A 16016-nucleotide genomic window follows, 5' to 3' on the forward strand; every position below is an offset into this window, starting at 1 on the left:
ACATACACTATATTATCAAAAGTACCCCCCCCCCCCATCGTTCATTCAGCTCACCTTTCCACGACCAAAAGCAGAGAGTAGTTATTAGAAAGCAGCGGGGCCTCAGAATCTGACATCCTCAGTGACTCAGTATAGGCTCAGTGACTCAGTTGAGGCTCAGTAGAGGCTCAGAGTGTGAAGTAGAACTCTCCCATGTCCCTCCTTTCTCCAGCCAGGTCACCTGTGATACAAGTCAGTATTCGACATCCATCCATGTCTATGTATTTCCTTCAAGTAGGTTTCGGTTTTGCTAGGGTGTTGTGGACGGGGATGGCAGATAGTTGTAAGCATCTGCCTCGGATTCCAAAGGTTGCATGTTCGAATCCAGCAAGTTTGAATCTGCTTCGGAGTTAATGCCTGAACTTTAAACACCTCGGAATTGGACACTCTTTGACATACTAAAGCAACCAATATGAGCGGAAGAGGCAAAACCGGAGGCAAGGCCAGGGCGAAGGCAAAGACACGTTCATCCCGTGCCGGGCTCCAGTTCCCCGTGGGCAGAGGCTGCTGCGCAAAGGCAGCGTGTGGGCACTGGCGCACCAGTCTACCTGGCCACCGTGCTCAAGTACCTAACTGCTGAGATCATGGAGTAGGCCGGCAATACCGCCTGTGACAAGACTCGCATCATTCCTCGTAGCTGACCGTCCGAAATGACGAGGAGCTGAACAAACTGCTCGGAAGTGTGACCATCACTCAGGGTGGTGTGCTGCCCAACATCCAGGCAGTGCTGCTCCAAGAAGACAGAGAAGGCTGTCAAAGCCAAGTAAATACTACTACTGGAAGTTTGAATCCAGCGATAGAAAGTTGCTTTGGAGTTAATGCCTGAAGTTTAAAACGCTTCAAAATTTGACTTAGAATAACTTCTACATTTGATGCTTTAGAAACATAGATGAATGTCTAATTCTGACACGAGAGAGCTGGTTGCCCTTCTCTCCCATCACATAAAATATTATTCCTCTGTATCACGATCCTTGCCCTTTTCTTTACCCCCCAAAAGGAGGAAGAAGAGAATGGGAGCAGGTTGACTCAGCTGTGGGCGGGATTGGGGCAGGCGGGCGGGCTGACACACACACACTAACCCCAAAACAACAACAGCAGAGATGAGACGAGAGAGGACCCCTGCTCAGAGGATGAGGAGAAGAGAGGATGAGAAGATAGGAGTCGGAGGTTATACAGGCACATGCTCTACCAGGAAGGAGAGAGGAGAAAAGATAACATGTCCAGGATATTGGTGTGTGTGAGAGAGAGAGACACGCTATTAGGCGATATACCATTTATACCATATGTTGGGGCATTTCAAAATACAGATGGTATGATATTCAAAACTGATAAACCAGGGTCTGTGGGGGTGAGTGCTATGCCACTGCTTAGAACTATAAGAAACCTAAGATGTGTCAAATTATATCCAGCTCAGGGCTCCAGCTATGCATTTGGTTTGCTAACTTGCTTGCTAAGTGTCAAGATCAAGCGTCTTGGTTACAGCAGACACATTCAATCCCCTCCTGGATCAAGATCCCCGTTGCCTAAATTGTTGTGCGTTTCTATTTTAATATCGCCCCTTGTGTGCACTTCCGGTAATACCGTATACCACATTATGGTTCCTGAAACGGTATGAACATCTGGATACTGCCCAACCCTAGAGACTATCAGACTATCGTTGAACAGTATTACCTTCTGGGTCGAAGGTTTGGAAGACTCTCCTGGCCTGTTCAGACGGAGACTCAGGAGCCACCAGACACATCTCCTACAAAGACAAGAGAGGGACATCTGTCAGATATCTCTACATTATAGTCTAAACACAGAAATTAGGCAGGCTTCCAAATCTCCAGAAAATCCAAAGAGAAAGACAGAGCGAGAAAGATGTGTAGACCGAAGCACACAGAGATCACATAATAGGTCAAGAATTAAGATTACAACAACGGCTCTAAGGAATGCGCGCGTGTGTAAGCTAGCGTGTGAATGTAAGAGCTTACGTGCGTGCGGACTATCATAATCATCAGGCTATGTTGGGTTATTAGCTGATCTGCAGATATAACCAGACATTATGTTTTCACTCAAAACACACATCAGCCAATCAGGCACTCACATAGAGAGTTATAGTTGTTTGTTTGCTGACTCAGAGGGTCGTTGCCGGGGGGACTCGGAGGAGAAATAAGAGAGACAGATTTCAGAGATAGGACAGTGTGTGTGTGTGCGCTGGGGGGCCGGGGTTTAGTTCCAATCTTTGGATTCATCAACCCCCTCACACACCAAATTTTTACTCCCTTACCCAAGTTTCATTGTGAAATATGACAGTTGACAGGCTGGGAACCAAACTGCAAAACTCAAACACGCACAGTGGGTAGCACAGTATTAATGACACTTGCCGCATCCACTGAACTGGAGTATGTTTACTACAGTGGCGTTTTACACAAACACACTCGGCCCGAACACAAACACACTCAGCCAAGAGCAAATAAACTGAGCTCATCTCCCTGAGCCAGCCTTTATTAAAGTAGGAGTTCAGATGAGACGGTAGGTTATAGAGCATCACTGACATATTACCGTCCTCAGGGGTCACAGAGGAAGAGAGAGGGACAGAGGAAGAGAGAGGGACAGAGGGAGATCAGTGGAAGAGTTGGGGAGAAAGATCTCAAGAGAAGACTCCCAGCTGGTAGGGAGGAGTGCACACACACTTCTCCCTGTCAGAGCAGCTGGTGTACAGAATGGTTAGATTTGTTAGTTTAAGTATCTCTATAAATCAAGCCGTACATTGTTCATCTCGATAGACAGACATGGAGTCAGACGTGTGTTAAGGGTTAATGAATGGTCAGAGGGTTAATGTCCCTTACAGTTTACATGAGCATAATTTACTGGAGGAGGCTACTAAAGGGAGTGCATGTGTGTGACATACAGTATAACCCAGTTATAGAGATGGAGTTAACTCATATACTCTCTTCTAGCAGTAAGGGTTAAGATTCAGGAAGAGTTATAACTTTAGGTAATAACAGCGCTGGAACCTTGTAGAAACAGGAGATAGTCCCAGTCACATTCAAGTAATATTGAATTCCCTCGAGCATGCCCACAAATTGCAGAAAACAAACAGTCTCTATTTCACCCCCATTGTAAAGAGGCAACTTCATCGATTTTGTACTACAGAAATAACAGAACATGCTGAAAACTGCTGTGTTGTTCAACGTACATGTAGCCAGGTCAAAAAAAAAATCACAACCTACGGCTCGCAATGCTCCCATGTAGGAAAATAAAGCATGCAAGAAGCGCCCTGTGTCTTCAGGGTATCCGGTGTGGGAGAGTGGGAAATATGGGGACTCAGTGGCCAAGTAGGCTACACGTAGTTATGTGTGGAAAACATTTCATCACAGGTAAGACAATTAACTTGTTTAGTATAGTCCGTTTGTAACTCCACTCACTACTAGTAGCTGTATAGTCTGTGTTGTTGGTCTTAGCTAGCTTAATGTTCCAGTCGGTAGTTCGCATTCACTCACTCAAGTGGCTGCAAGCATCGTCATGAAAAGGGGCGAGGGAAGCACTACAATATTACCTTTCCTAAGTTGTGAGAATGCTAGGGAGCAGGAAATGTTGAAAAGTAAACTTTAGACATGTACTTTTCTTAAATGTAGTTTTGTAAATCTACTAAAACAAACAAGAAAATTGTTTTTGAAAAATTGAACGTTTTTTCTGTGAGGCAATGGGGTAATCACCACAGGTTGTTTTCCCCACAAGCAGGCAGGATCGCAACATTTTTCACCTCCATGTCTCTGTCATAATCAGATTTTAAGTCTCCTTAGAGACAGTAAAAATACTGTCATCTACAGACAAGGCAACGGCTCATTACCTGAAGCCTACACACACACACACACACACACACACACACACACGAGCTCAGATACACACTTTAACAAAACATGTCTATGCAACTGCCAAAATAAAGGAAACACCAACATAGATTCTTAATAGGGTGTGGGGCATACACAAGTTAATGCACATTGGCATAGACTCTACAAGTGTCTAACTTCATTGGAGGGATCCGACACCATTCTTCCATGAGACAATCAATCATTTGATGATTTGGTGATGGTGGTGGAAAAAGCTCTCAGGCACCGCTCTAGAATATTCCAGAAGTGTTCAATTGGGTTGAGATCTGGTGACACACACAGGGTTGCAAAGGGTCTGAAACTTTGAAGTACATTTGGGAAGTTAAGCCCTGGAATTAGTGGAATTTTGCTTAAATTAATTTTAAAAAGATAGCTTATAACAGTGAACCTAATTGAGGAGTGTTAATTCACTTATTTCCATACACGTTTAATTTTAAAACATTTATTTTACAAAGGAGTTGTTTAATCTAACTGCTTAACTATTTATCTGTACATGGAATTACATTCGTTTTTTTTCTTTACAGGAAATGCCACAAGCACTATCTGATGTGTGGAGACATTTCACTGCAGCTAATGTATAAGGAAAAGCTGTGTACATTTGCAAATACTGTGCCAAATCATATGAGAAGAATGCAACAAAGATGCAGAATCATCTGGCCAAGTGCATAAAGTTCCATCAGCGCTCACAACAATCAACCTCTGACAAAATGTCCCTCTACATCTATTTGAGGTGAAAATGATGAATCAGACACCTTATTGATAGCAAAAGCTCATGATCATCCTGGAATCAGAAGTTTGACTCAACGGAGGAACGCAGTCAGTGAAATGCTGATGAATGTCTTGCTCAAGCTGTGTGTGCAACTGGTTCACCTCTGATGCTCACCGGCAATGTGTATTGGAAGAGATTTCTGAATGTTCTTTGCGCAACATAAAGCATGTCTGGTTGGAATGGTGTATATACTCATTTGCTGGATGCAGAGTTCAAGTGAAGGTCAAGCAAATCATAGAGAAAGCAGACTATTGCAATCATCTCTGATGGGTGGTCGAATGTTCATGGGCAAGGAATAATTAACTACATCTCCACCCCTCAACCAGTATTCTACAAGAGCACAGACACATTGGTCTCTACATTGCAGATGAGCTGAAGGCAGTCATCGATGACCTTGGACCTCATGCATTGAATCTGCTCATCAAGGACATCATGGCACTGAAAACAATGGCTACACTCTACAAGACAGCCAAGGAAATGATTAGGCATGTGAAGAGGCATCAAGTTATAGCAGCAATCTACCTCACCGAGCAAAGTGAGAAGACCGACCGACCAACTAGTTCTCCCGCACATTGGCTAACCGGGCTATCTGAATTGTGTCCCACCCACCAACCTATCTTTTACGCTACTGCTACTCTCTGTTAATCATAATCATTAGTCAATAGTCATGTGCATAGTCATTTTAACCATATCTACATGAACATACTACTTCAATCAGCCTGACTAACCGGTGTCTGTATGTAGCCTCGCTACCTTTATAGCCTGTTTTAAAAAAACATAATTTTTTTTGTACTGTTGTTTTATTTCTTTACCTACATATTGTTCACCTAATACCTTTTGTGCAATTTTGGTTAGAGCCTGTAAGTAAGCATTTCACTGTGAGGTCTACACCTGTTGTATTCAGAGCACGTGACAAATAAACTGATTTGATTTGAGTAAGAACACCACATTGAAGGTGCCCAACAACACCTGTTGGGGTGGTGTTGTCATCACATTTGACAGTCTCCTGGAGGGGAAGGAGTCAATCCAAGAAATGACCATATCACAGTCTGCTGATATGGACAATCTCATCAAGAGGATCCTCCTGGATGAAGTATTTTGGGAGAGAGTGGTAAGCAGCCTGACAATGCCATCTTGTCTGAGTTCAGACTCTGCTTGCAGATTTAAAATAAGAAATCTGTACTTCACTGTTGCTCCAAGCAGAGGAAACTGCAGTTCAGAAAAGCATTAAAAAGCGTGAAGACTTCTGCCTGAAGCCCATACACGCCGCAGCATACATGTTGGACCCCAAGTGTGCTGGCAAGAGCATCCTGTCTGATGCAGAGATCAACAAGACCTATGGTGTCATCACTACCGTGTCTCGCCACCTTGGCCTGGATGAAGGCAAGGTTCTTGGCAGTCTGGCGAAGTACACTTCCAAGCAAGGGCATTGGATAGAGGTGCAATACGGCAGTCGTGCAAACATCTCATCAGCCACCTGGTGGAAGGGACTGTGGATCCGAGGCTCTTTCTCCTGTTGCCTCCATTATCCTCAAAATCCCACCAACATTAGCCACCTCAGAGCACAACTGGTCCTTGTTTGGGAACACACATACCAAGGCACACAACAAGCTGACCAACACAAGGCAATTTGCCATCCAGGCAAATTTGAGGCTTTTTGAGCCTGACAACAAGGTTGGAAAGTGACAGTGAAGATGACGCTACAGAGTCTGATGTTCAAGGGGTGGACACTGAGGAGGTCGTTTTGGGTAGCCTTCCACAAGCTTCCCACAATAAGTTGGGTGAATTTTGGCCCATTCCTCCTGACAAAGCTGGTGTAACCGTCAGGTTTATAGGCCTCCTTGCTCACACAGACTTTTTCAGTTTTGCCCACAAATTTTCCATGATGGCCACTCCAATACCTTGACTTTGTTGTCCTTAAGCCCCCTTGCCACAACTTGTGAAAGTATGCTTGGGGTCATTGTCCATTTAGAAGACCCATTTGCAACCAAGCTTTAATTTCCTGACTGATGTCTTGAGATGTTGCTTCAATATATCCACATAATTTTCCTTCGTCATGACGCCATCTATTTTGTGAAGTGCACCAGTCACTCCTGCAGCAAAGCACCCCCACAACATGATGCTGCCACCCCCGTGCTTCACGGTTGGGATGGTGTTCTTCGGCTTGCAAGCCTCCCCCTTTTTCATGCAAACATAACGATGATCATTATGGCCAAACAGTTCTATTTTTGTTTCATCAGACCAGAGGACATTTCTCCAAAAAGTACGATCTTTGTCCCCACGTGCAGTTGCAAACCGAGAGCATCCTGTCGGGCTGTATTACTGCCTGGTACGGCAACTGCTCCGCCCACAACCGTAAGGCTCTCCAGAGGGTAGTGAGGTCTGCACAACGCATCACTGGGGGCAAACTACCTGCCCCCCAGGACACCTACACCACCCGATGTCACAGGAAGGCCATAAAGAAAATGTAGGTTTGAATAGATAATTGCTTAATTAATTAGTGTTAATTGTTCTGAGGGGAGGGGCTAGCCCTACAAAAGAAGCCTCTCTTTCAGTTCATGGAGGCCATTTTGGATTGAGCTGTGAATGGGGCAGCTGTGAATGTGTTTAGCTGGCCCATAAGGTATACGTTTGATGGCAGTACTGTTGTTTTTGTTCCGGAATCACTTTGTAAATAAACACCCTGAAGCACAGAACTTGTGGCTCCGCCATCTTTTTATTTTGATAGAGGTTAGGTTTTCCAGTATAGCCTTCTGGCCTACTCTACGTGACAGAAATGTATGTAAAATATATCACTAGCCACTTAATATAATGTATTACATAAAGATGCAGTAGATGATAGAGTACAGTATATACATATGAGATGAGTAATGTAGGGTATTTTTTTTTTAGTCTTGGCTTTTTTTAACGGCAGTTTTGGAGCATTGGCATCTTCCTTGCTGAGTGGACTTTTCAGGTCGATATAGGACTCGTTTTTACTGTGGATACAGATACTTTTGTACCCGTTTCCTCAAGCATCTTCACAAGGTTCTGGGAGTGATTTGCACTTTTCGCACCAAAGTACGTTCAACTCTAGGAGACAGAACGCGTTCCTGAGCGGTATGACAGCTGCGTGGTTCCATGGTATTTATACTTACATACTATTGTTTGTACAGATGAACGTGGTACCTTTAGGCATTTGGAAATTGCTCCCAAGTATGAACCAGACTTGTGGAAGTCTACAATTTTTTTCTGAGGTCTTGGCTGATTTCTTTTGATCAGAGGCATTGAGTTTTAAGGTAGGTCTTGAAATACATCCACAGGCACACCTCCAATTGACTCAAATGATGTCAATTAGCCTATCAAAAGCTTCTAAAGCCATGACATCATTTTCTGGAATTTTCCAAGCTGTTTAAAAAGGCACAGTCAACTTATTGCATGTAAACTTCTGACCCGCTAGAATTGTGATACAGTGAATTCTAAGTGAAATAATTTGTCTGTAAACAATTGTTGGAAAAATTACTTGTGTCATGCACACAGTAGATGTCCTAACCTACTTGCCAAAACTATGGTTTGTTAACAAGAAATTTGTGGAGTGGTTGAAAAACGAGTTTTAAATGACTCCAACCTAAATGTATGTATACTTCCGACTTCAACTATATGTTGAAAACGTTTTTGGGAGATGCGATGGATCATTGGAGATCATTATATTATTATATATTATTCAAAATTCATTTTTTTGTTCAGTGAAATCATCCCATGTGAAGAGGTCAACTCGTTTAATTAAAGTTATGATTTTAACTCAATTGTTTTTAAAATTTCTATTGGAATGATTTAATAATTTGCAATTATGTTTACTCATAATATATCCAATGGAAAAAAAAACATCTACATTTAAACGGTATTAACATTAATTTGCATATATTTCCGATAAGTCCCATATTCCCATGGAAAGTTTACACCTCTGAATATTCCCCAAAATGTGCAACCCCACACACAGACACTTTAAACCCCCTATGCTCCTTTGAGACCCCTCTTTCAAAAAGTCAAATCTCTTAATCATGATAGCCAAAATAAAACAGGCAACTGTGCATTTTAATTCATTAATTAATTTAACACCTGCTTTCAACATACATTGTATCCCTAATTTACTCAAGTGTTTCCATTATTTTGGCAGTTACCAGTACGTGTGTAGCGTGTGTGGGTGTGTTAAATGCCAGGCCTGCTAGTGTCTTTGATGTGTGTTTTATTAGAGGCCTGGAGATGCTGCTGAGTTTAGATTACATGTCATGTCACACACTCCACAGGGAAGGGGTGTGTGTGTATTAGCCCCATCTCCTTCAGCCATTTGTTTGCTTGCACTGGACCAGAGGACTGCATTCTCTAAATGTGCATGCACGTGCACACACCCCGATGGTACCAAGACAGTGTGTGTGTGTCTGTGTGTTATGAAAATCAAGAGGAATGCATTCTGAACGAGCTCAGAACCCAATTCTGTTCCCCAAACCCTCAAGTCTGTATTGAGTCTTACGAATCAGATCTAGCTCCTGAACAGCAACAGAAACCCTCCTAAAATAGAAACACTAGTCCAGCTCATCTCTATCCATCTGGTTCTCTCCCCTTCCACTTTAAATTGGGTGTTTCCAACCCTCTTTCTATCCCTCTCACCTTCCCTCCCCCTCTCCTGAGATGTAAGGAGCTGTAGATGGGTGTAGCCTTACCCCTCTCGTCAATCCCCCTCTTCAGCTTCCCCTTCCTCTTTTCTCTACCCCTCCCTCTTGGTCCCTCTGTTCTGTCCTGACACATACTTTCATCTGTCTCTCCATCTATCCATCCCTGACCATTCTTTCCCTCTCTGTCACACTAACAGGAACTCCTAGTCTACAGTGTCTGTGTGGTGTTGGTTTAGTGTTTCTCTTTGTTAGGTGGAGAGCCTCTTGAAGCAGAAGACTCAATTACACTCAAACCTTTGTCCTGGCTAAGAGGGGCTGAGAGGTGTGTGTGTTAGGGTAGAGGTGTGTGTGTGTGCCAGAGACAGACAGGTGATTAATGGGCTGTCATCAACAACAAGCTGTCTGGGGTCTCTGAACAACAGCACAAGACTATAGAGAACAGGGATATACAGGACAGCTATAGACTGAGACCAGTCACAGACAAGGGGCCAGGCCCTATCAAACAGCCTTTGTCCCTGCTAGAATAGAACAGGTCAGATGTGTCAGAGAATATTAATGACTGTTACTGTACACTTCTTTCACTCAGATCTAGCTGTGTGTGCGCGCACACTCACGGGTAAGGTACCATAGCTCTTCTCTCTTTCTTAGATTCTCTGAAAGTGAGACCTTCCTCAGACTTAATGACCCATCCTCTCTAGGACATTTAGGGACACGTATAGTACAGACAAGTAACATCAGACGCATGCTCTTTGGGGAAAGAAACTGTGTGTGTGTGTGTGTGTGTGTGTGTGTGTGTGTGTGTGTGTGTGTGTGTGTGTGTGTGTGTGTCTTTAGGGACACTGAGGGCCAAAAGAGCTGCTCTATTTCCCATTAAATCACTGACCCATAACTGTGCTACTGCACACACACACACACACACACACACACACACACAAGCCGGTTAAACCATCAGAGCGTGTAAACACACACAGACACACAGCTCCCGAGAGGGGCTTAAGGATAAGAGGATGGAGGCCTGTGAATGTCATCACTCTCAGATGGAAAGAAACACTACAGAGAGAAGAGAGAAAGAGAACATGGTCCCTAGGGAAGCCAGAAGCCCTTTTAAAGTACATCCTTCCTTCCGCACTCCTATCCTTTCAGGATTAAAATATGTCATTATGACTGATGTGACATGACAGGATAGGGTTAATGACAGGGCTGTAGTGGAGCAGGTTGAGAGCTTCAAGATCCTTGGTGTCCACATCACCAACAAACTATCATGGTCCAAACAAAACAGTCGTGAAGAGGGCACGACAACACCTATTCCCCCTCAGGAGACTGAAAAGATTTGGCATGGGTCCTCAGATCATCAAAAAGTTCTACACATGCACCAGAGAGTATCCTGACCAGTTGCATCACCACCTGGTATGGCAACTGCTTGGCCTCCGACCGCAAGACACTACAGAGGGTAATGCGTACGGCCCAGTACATCACTGGGGCAAAGCTTCCTACCATTCAGGACCTCTATACCAGGCAGTGTCAGGAAGGCAACAAAAAATTGCCAAAGACTCCAGCCACCCTAATCATACACTGTTCTCTCTGCTACCGCACGGCAAGAGGTACCGGAGCGCCATGTCTAGGTCCAAAAGACTTAACAGCTTCTACCCTCAAGCCATAAGACTCCTGAACAGCTAATCAAAATGGCTACCCGGACTATTTTCATTGTCCCCCCAATTTTTATACTGCTGCTACTACTACTCTGTTTATTATCCATGCATAGTCACTTTACCTCTACCTACATATTACCTCAATTACCTGGACTAACCTGTGCCCCCGCACAATTGACCCTGTACCGGTACCCCATGTACATAGCCTCGCTACTGTTCTTTTTTTGTTGCTCATTAAATCACTTATTTTTCCATTTTTAACTGCAGTTTGAGTAAATACTTGAACACCGTTTTTTCTTAACTGCATTGTTGGTTAAGGGCTTGTAAGTAAGCATTTATTTCACTGTAAGGTCTACACTTGTTGTAGTCGGCACATGTGACAAATAACATTTGACTGGATTAACTGTATAGTAGAATTACGTAAAGTAACATGCTATACATGACATCAGAGCTTAGAGTCTGGGAAACTTTTGCAACATTTTTGTAGGACAGAAAATTTGGCCAACACATCAAGAGAACATCCCTGGTCATCCCTACTGTCTCTGATCTGGCGGACTCACTAAAAACAAATGCTTCATTTGTAAATTATTTCTAAGTGTTGGAGTGTTCCCCTGGCTATCTGTAAATAAAAAAATCAAAAGAAAATGGTGCCTTCTGGGTTGCTTAATAAAGAATTTGAACAGATGAATACTTTATTTCATACTTAAGTATATTAACTGCCCAAATATACTTAACTATCAAAAGTAAATGTTAAAACCAAATACTTCCAGACTTTTACTCAAGTCGTATTTCACTGGGTGACTCACTTTTACTTGAGTCATATTCCATTGAGGCATCTTGATATTCCATTGAGGCATCTACTTTTACTCAAGTACGACAACTGGGTACTTTTTCCAACACTGCATAAAACGCATGTCATAGTGTCAAGGTTTATGATCACTATGTTTGTACAAGATGACTTGGTGTGGTACCCTGGGTTGTCTTGAACAGAATGAGCCTGTTTGTTGTGAAGGAAATTTGCTGCGCACCACGCATCTCAATGCACACAACTCATTTCTGAGAACCAAAATGATGATCTGCCTTGTGAAAGCCTAACACGAAGATCTTATTTTATACTTTAGCTAGTCATGTTGGCAATAGAAGTTTTCAGATTATGCTCACCTGACCCAGATTGAGATTTATAATGGACCAACTGTAATTGGGTAAAGGTGGGGATACTGGGCTGTGTTCAAAACAAGCTACTAGTGTGATTGCTCTAGTTCCTCAACAGGACAGCTAAGAGAGATTGAAATAAATAAATATGTATATATAGTTGAAGACTCTTCTTTGAGACAAAGTGCATTGAATTACTTCGGAACTATGCACACTTAGGAAAGGTATGGATGTTGTCTCAGTTTTCAAATACACAACATCTTCTCTCCCCAATCTCTCCTCTCCTGCCTTTATTCCTTCTCCTCCCTCTGTAGTCTCATCCCCTCTCCTCTCCCGCCTCTGTGGTGACAGAAGGCCTCAGATCCCATTACAGGCCATTATAGATAGCCTGTAATGGGATGAAGAGAGGTGGATGGGGGGTGAGAAAGGTAAAAAGAGGGAGGGTGGTGGAGGGGGGGAGCTTTTGTCCTATTAGATCAGATAAAAACACTAATGCTATGAGGCAGTCACACACTAATGGTCTAAAAGCCACACTGTAACAATGACGGGACATCACACACACACACACACACACACACACACACACACACACACACACACACACACACACACACACACACGGGAATCCTAGCACAGGCATCACAAGATGCATGGTTTGAGGTCAGCTCCAGAGCTCTCAACACTAACACACTGAACGCTGTTGTCGTCACACACATTACATGAACTAGTTACAACTGTTCTAGATGTGACATTTACTCTTCTCCCAACCCACAGTAATGACACGGTGTGCAGTACGCACGTGTGTGTATGTGAAAAAGAGTGTGCACGTCTGATGGGGAAGACAGCTACTCTCCCTAATCAGTGTAGCGTCAGCTGCATGAGCATGGAAGAGAACCCAAATCGGATGCCATATCCTACAGATCTTTGCTTACCATAATAATAAGTGTAACCTGCTTAATTGCTTACACAAAAGTTAATGGTTTGAAGTACAAGGGGTAAAATATATATATATATTTCTGGTTTTAAATTTGACACTTTTTCATGATATCCTATTGTTAGTTACAATCTTGTCTCATCGCTGCAACTCCCCAACGGGCTCGAGAGGGGCGAAGATCGAGTCATGCGTCCATCCGAAACAAGCCGCGATGCTTCTTAACACCTGCTTGTTTAACCCAAAAGCCAGCCGCACAAATGTGTCGGAAGAAACACCGTTCAACTGGCAACTGTAGTCAGCTTACAGGCGGCTGGCCCGCCACAAGGAGTCGCTAGAACTCCATGAGCCAAGAAAAGCCCCACGGCCAAACCCTCCCGTAATCCGGACGACGCTGGGCCAATTGTGCGCCGCCGTACGTGTTTTTCTATAACCCTGATTACAGAATTCTCAGAGGCCTCAACTTGTGACAATCCAACCTTGAACTAGCTCTAGCTCCTGAATATCACTCTCTGTACCAAAATCAGCAGATGCCTAACTGTTCAATTGAAAAGTTGAATGAGATTCATACCACCCCACGTCTGCAATGGTGCATGTATACGTAATTCAGAAAGACTATATAGCCTTGAGTAGAGGTCGACCGATTAATCGGAATGGCCAATTAATTAGGGCCGATTTCAAGTTTTCATAACAATCGTTTATCAGCATTTTTGGACGCCGATTATGACCGATTACATTGCAATCCACAAGGAGACTGCGTGGCAGGCTGACCACCTGTTATGAGTGCAGCAAGGAGCCAAGGTAAATTGCTAGCTAGCAGTAAACTTATCTTATAAAAAACAATCCATTTTAACATAATCACTAGTTAACTACATATGGTTGATGATATTACTAGTTTAACTAGCTTGTCCTGCGTTGTGTATAATCAATGCGGTACCTGTTAATTAAAAAAAAAAATGTTTTAAACCTGCAAATTTAATTAAAAGAAATGAATGTTAGCAGGCAATATTAACTAGGGAAATTGTGTTGCTTCTCTTGCATTCAGTCAAAGCAGAGTCAGGGTATATGCAGCAGTTTGGGCTGCCTGGCTCATTGCGAACTGTGTGAAGACCATTTCTTCCTAACAAAAAACATAATTAATTTGCCAGAATTCTACATAATTATGACATAACATTTAAGGTTGTGCAATGTAACAACAATATTTAGACTTAGGGTTGCCACCAGTTTGATAAAATACAGAATGCTTACGTATTTCACTGAAAGCATTTTGTTTTCGAAAGGATAGGTCATTAATATGGTCAAATCCGGAAACTAAGGCTCGTATTTCTTTGTGTTTATTATAATTAAGTCTGATTTGACAGAGCAGTCTGACGGTGGTAGGCAGCAGCAGGCTCGTAAGCATTCATTCAAACAGTACTTTCCTGCGTTTGCCAGCAGCTCTTCACAATGCTTGAAGCACAGCACTGTTTGACTTCAAGCTTATCAACTCCCGAGATTAAGCTGGCAATACTGAAGTGCCTATAAGCACATTCAATAGTCAAAAGGTATATGAAATACAAATAGTATAGAGAGAAATAGTCCTATAATAACTACAATCTAAAACTTCTTAACTGGGAATATTGAAGACTCATGTTAAAAGGAACCACCACTTTCATGTTCTCATGTTCTGAGCAAGGAACTTAAAAGTTAGCTTTCTTACATGGCACATATTGCACTTTTACTTTCTTCTCCAACACTGTTTTTGCATTATTTAAACCAAATTGAACAAGTTTCATTATTTATTTGAGACTAAATTGATTTTACTTATGTATTATATTAAGTTAAAATAAAAGTGTTAATTCAGTATTGTTGTATATATATATATATATATATATAAATTCAAAAGGTCCTCCAATAATCGGTATCGGCATTGAAAAATCCTAATCGGTCGACTAGGCAGGGTAGCCCAGTGGTTAGAGCGTTGGACTAGTAACCGGAAGGTTGCAAGTTCAAACCCCCGAGCTGACAAGGTACAAATCTGTCGTTCTGCCCCTGAACAGGCAGTTAACCCACTGTTCCTAGGCCGTCATTGAAAATAAGAATTTGTTCTTAACTGACTTGCCTAGTTAAGTAAAAGGTTAAATAAAAAAAATAGCCTTGATATTCAAGAATAATTGGCCTTTTAGGCGATTTGTTTCTTAGCCATTAGGGATTTTTAGCCACTGCTTTTGACATAGTGGAGATGTAAATGCCATGCTATCAATTTTGTGCTAGAGCCTAGATGCTCTTGCATCTAAGCGGTAACTTGCCCTCATATCTGCATATTGAATTTAAATTCATATACACAAACGTGTTACTTCGACCACACCATGGCATTGAGTCTCCTTTCTCTCCATCCAAGTGAACAAATCAGTAATGAGGGGTCCACAGTGTCCACAGTCTCCAGCAGGACAAACGGATCCAGATGGGAACTCTGGGATCACATTCCCAACAGGAAAACATCCACCTGAGGGCACACACACATCTCCTACGTCCATTAATGCTAATCAGGATCAGGTTCCCCGCATACAGGAATGTGTGTGTGTACTATGTCACCAGTGCCTTGACTACCAATAACCTCCATGGCTCCCATCGCAGTGAAATCATGAGGACCATGACTCATGGTCCTCATCTGGTTCATCTAGTTTGCCTCTACATGTGTTCCAGACCTATAGCAGGCAGACACTACCCAGTACCCTGCTTTATCCCAGGGGACATGGAGCAACTGCTCTAATCTAATATGATAGTTTACTCCAACATCAACATTTCCAACCCTCGAGACATGAGCGGAGTCGTACAGTACGATACACAACATCTACACAGATGATATGGGACTTGGATTCATCTAAATATAAGACCCCTTTAAAAGGCCTGGAAACTGCTGACAAACTTCTGCTTTTGGAGTTATTGATCACTTTATACAATAATTGT

General features: G+C 42.7%; 1 protein-coding gene and 1 pseudogene across 1 annotated transcript in view; one reads left to right on the top strand and one right to left on the bottom strand.

The window, feature by feature from the left end:
- The window catches only part of mindy3 (MINDY lysine 48 deubiquitinase 3), a 35273-nt gene that overhangs the window by 13566 nt on the left and 5691 nt on the right, over nt 1–16016 (bottom strand). Inside the window, exon 11 of the mRNA XM_035751317.2 lies at nt 1711–1783. Coding sequence (XP_035607210.1) covers nt 1711–1783 — 73 coding nt within the window. The remainder of the gene's footprint in view (nt 1–1710; nt 1784–16016) is intronic.
- Nucleotides 47–1025, top strand: LOC118367707 (histone H2A-like; annotated as a pseudogene).

The sequence above is a fragment of the Oncorhynchus keta genome, chromosome 34 (assembly GCF_023373465.1).
Source record: "Oncorhynchus keta strain PuntledgeMale-10-30-2019 chromosome 34, Oket_V2, whole genome shotgun sequence".
NCBI classification, from domain to species: Eukaryota; Metazoa; Chordata; class Actinopteri; order Salmoniformes; family Salmonidae; genus Oncorhynchus; species Oncorhynchus keta.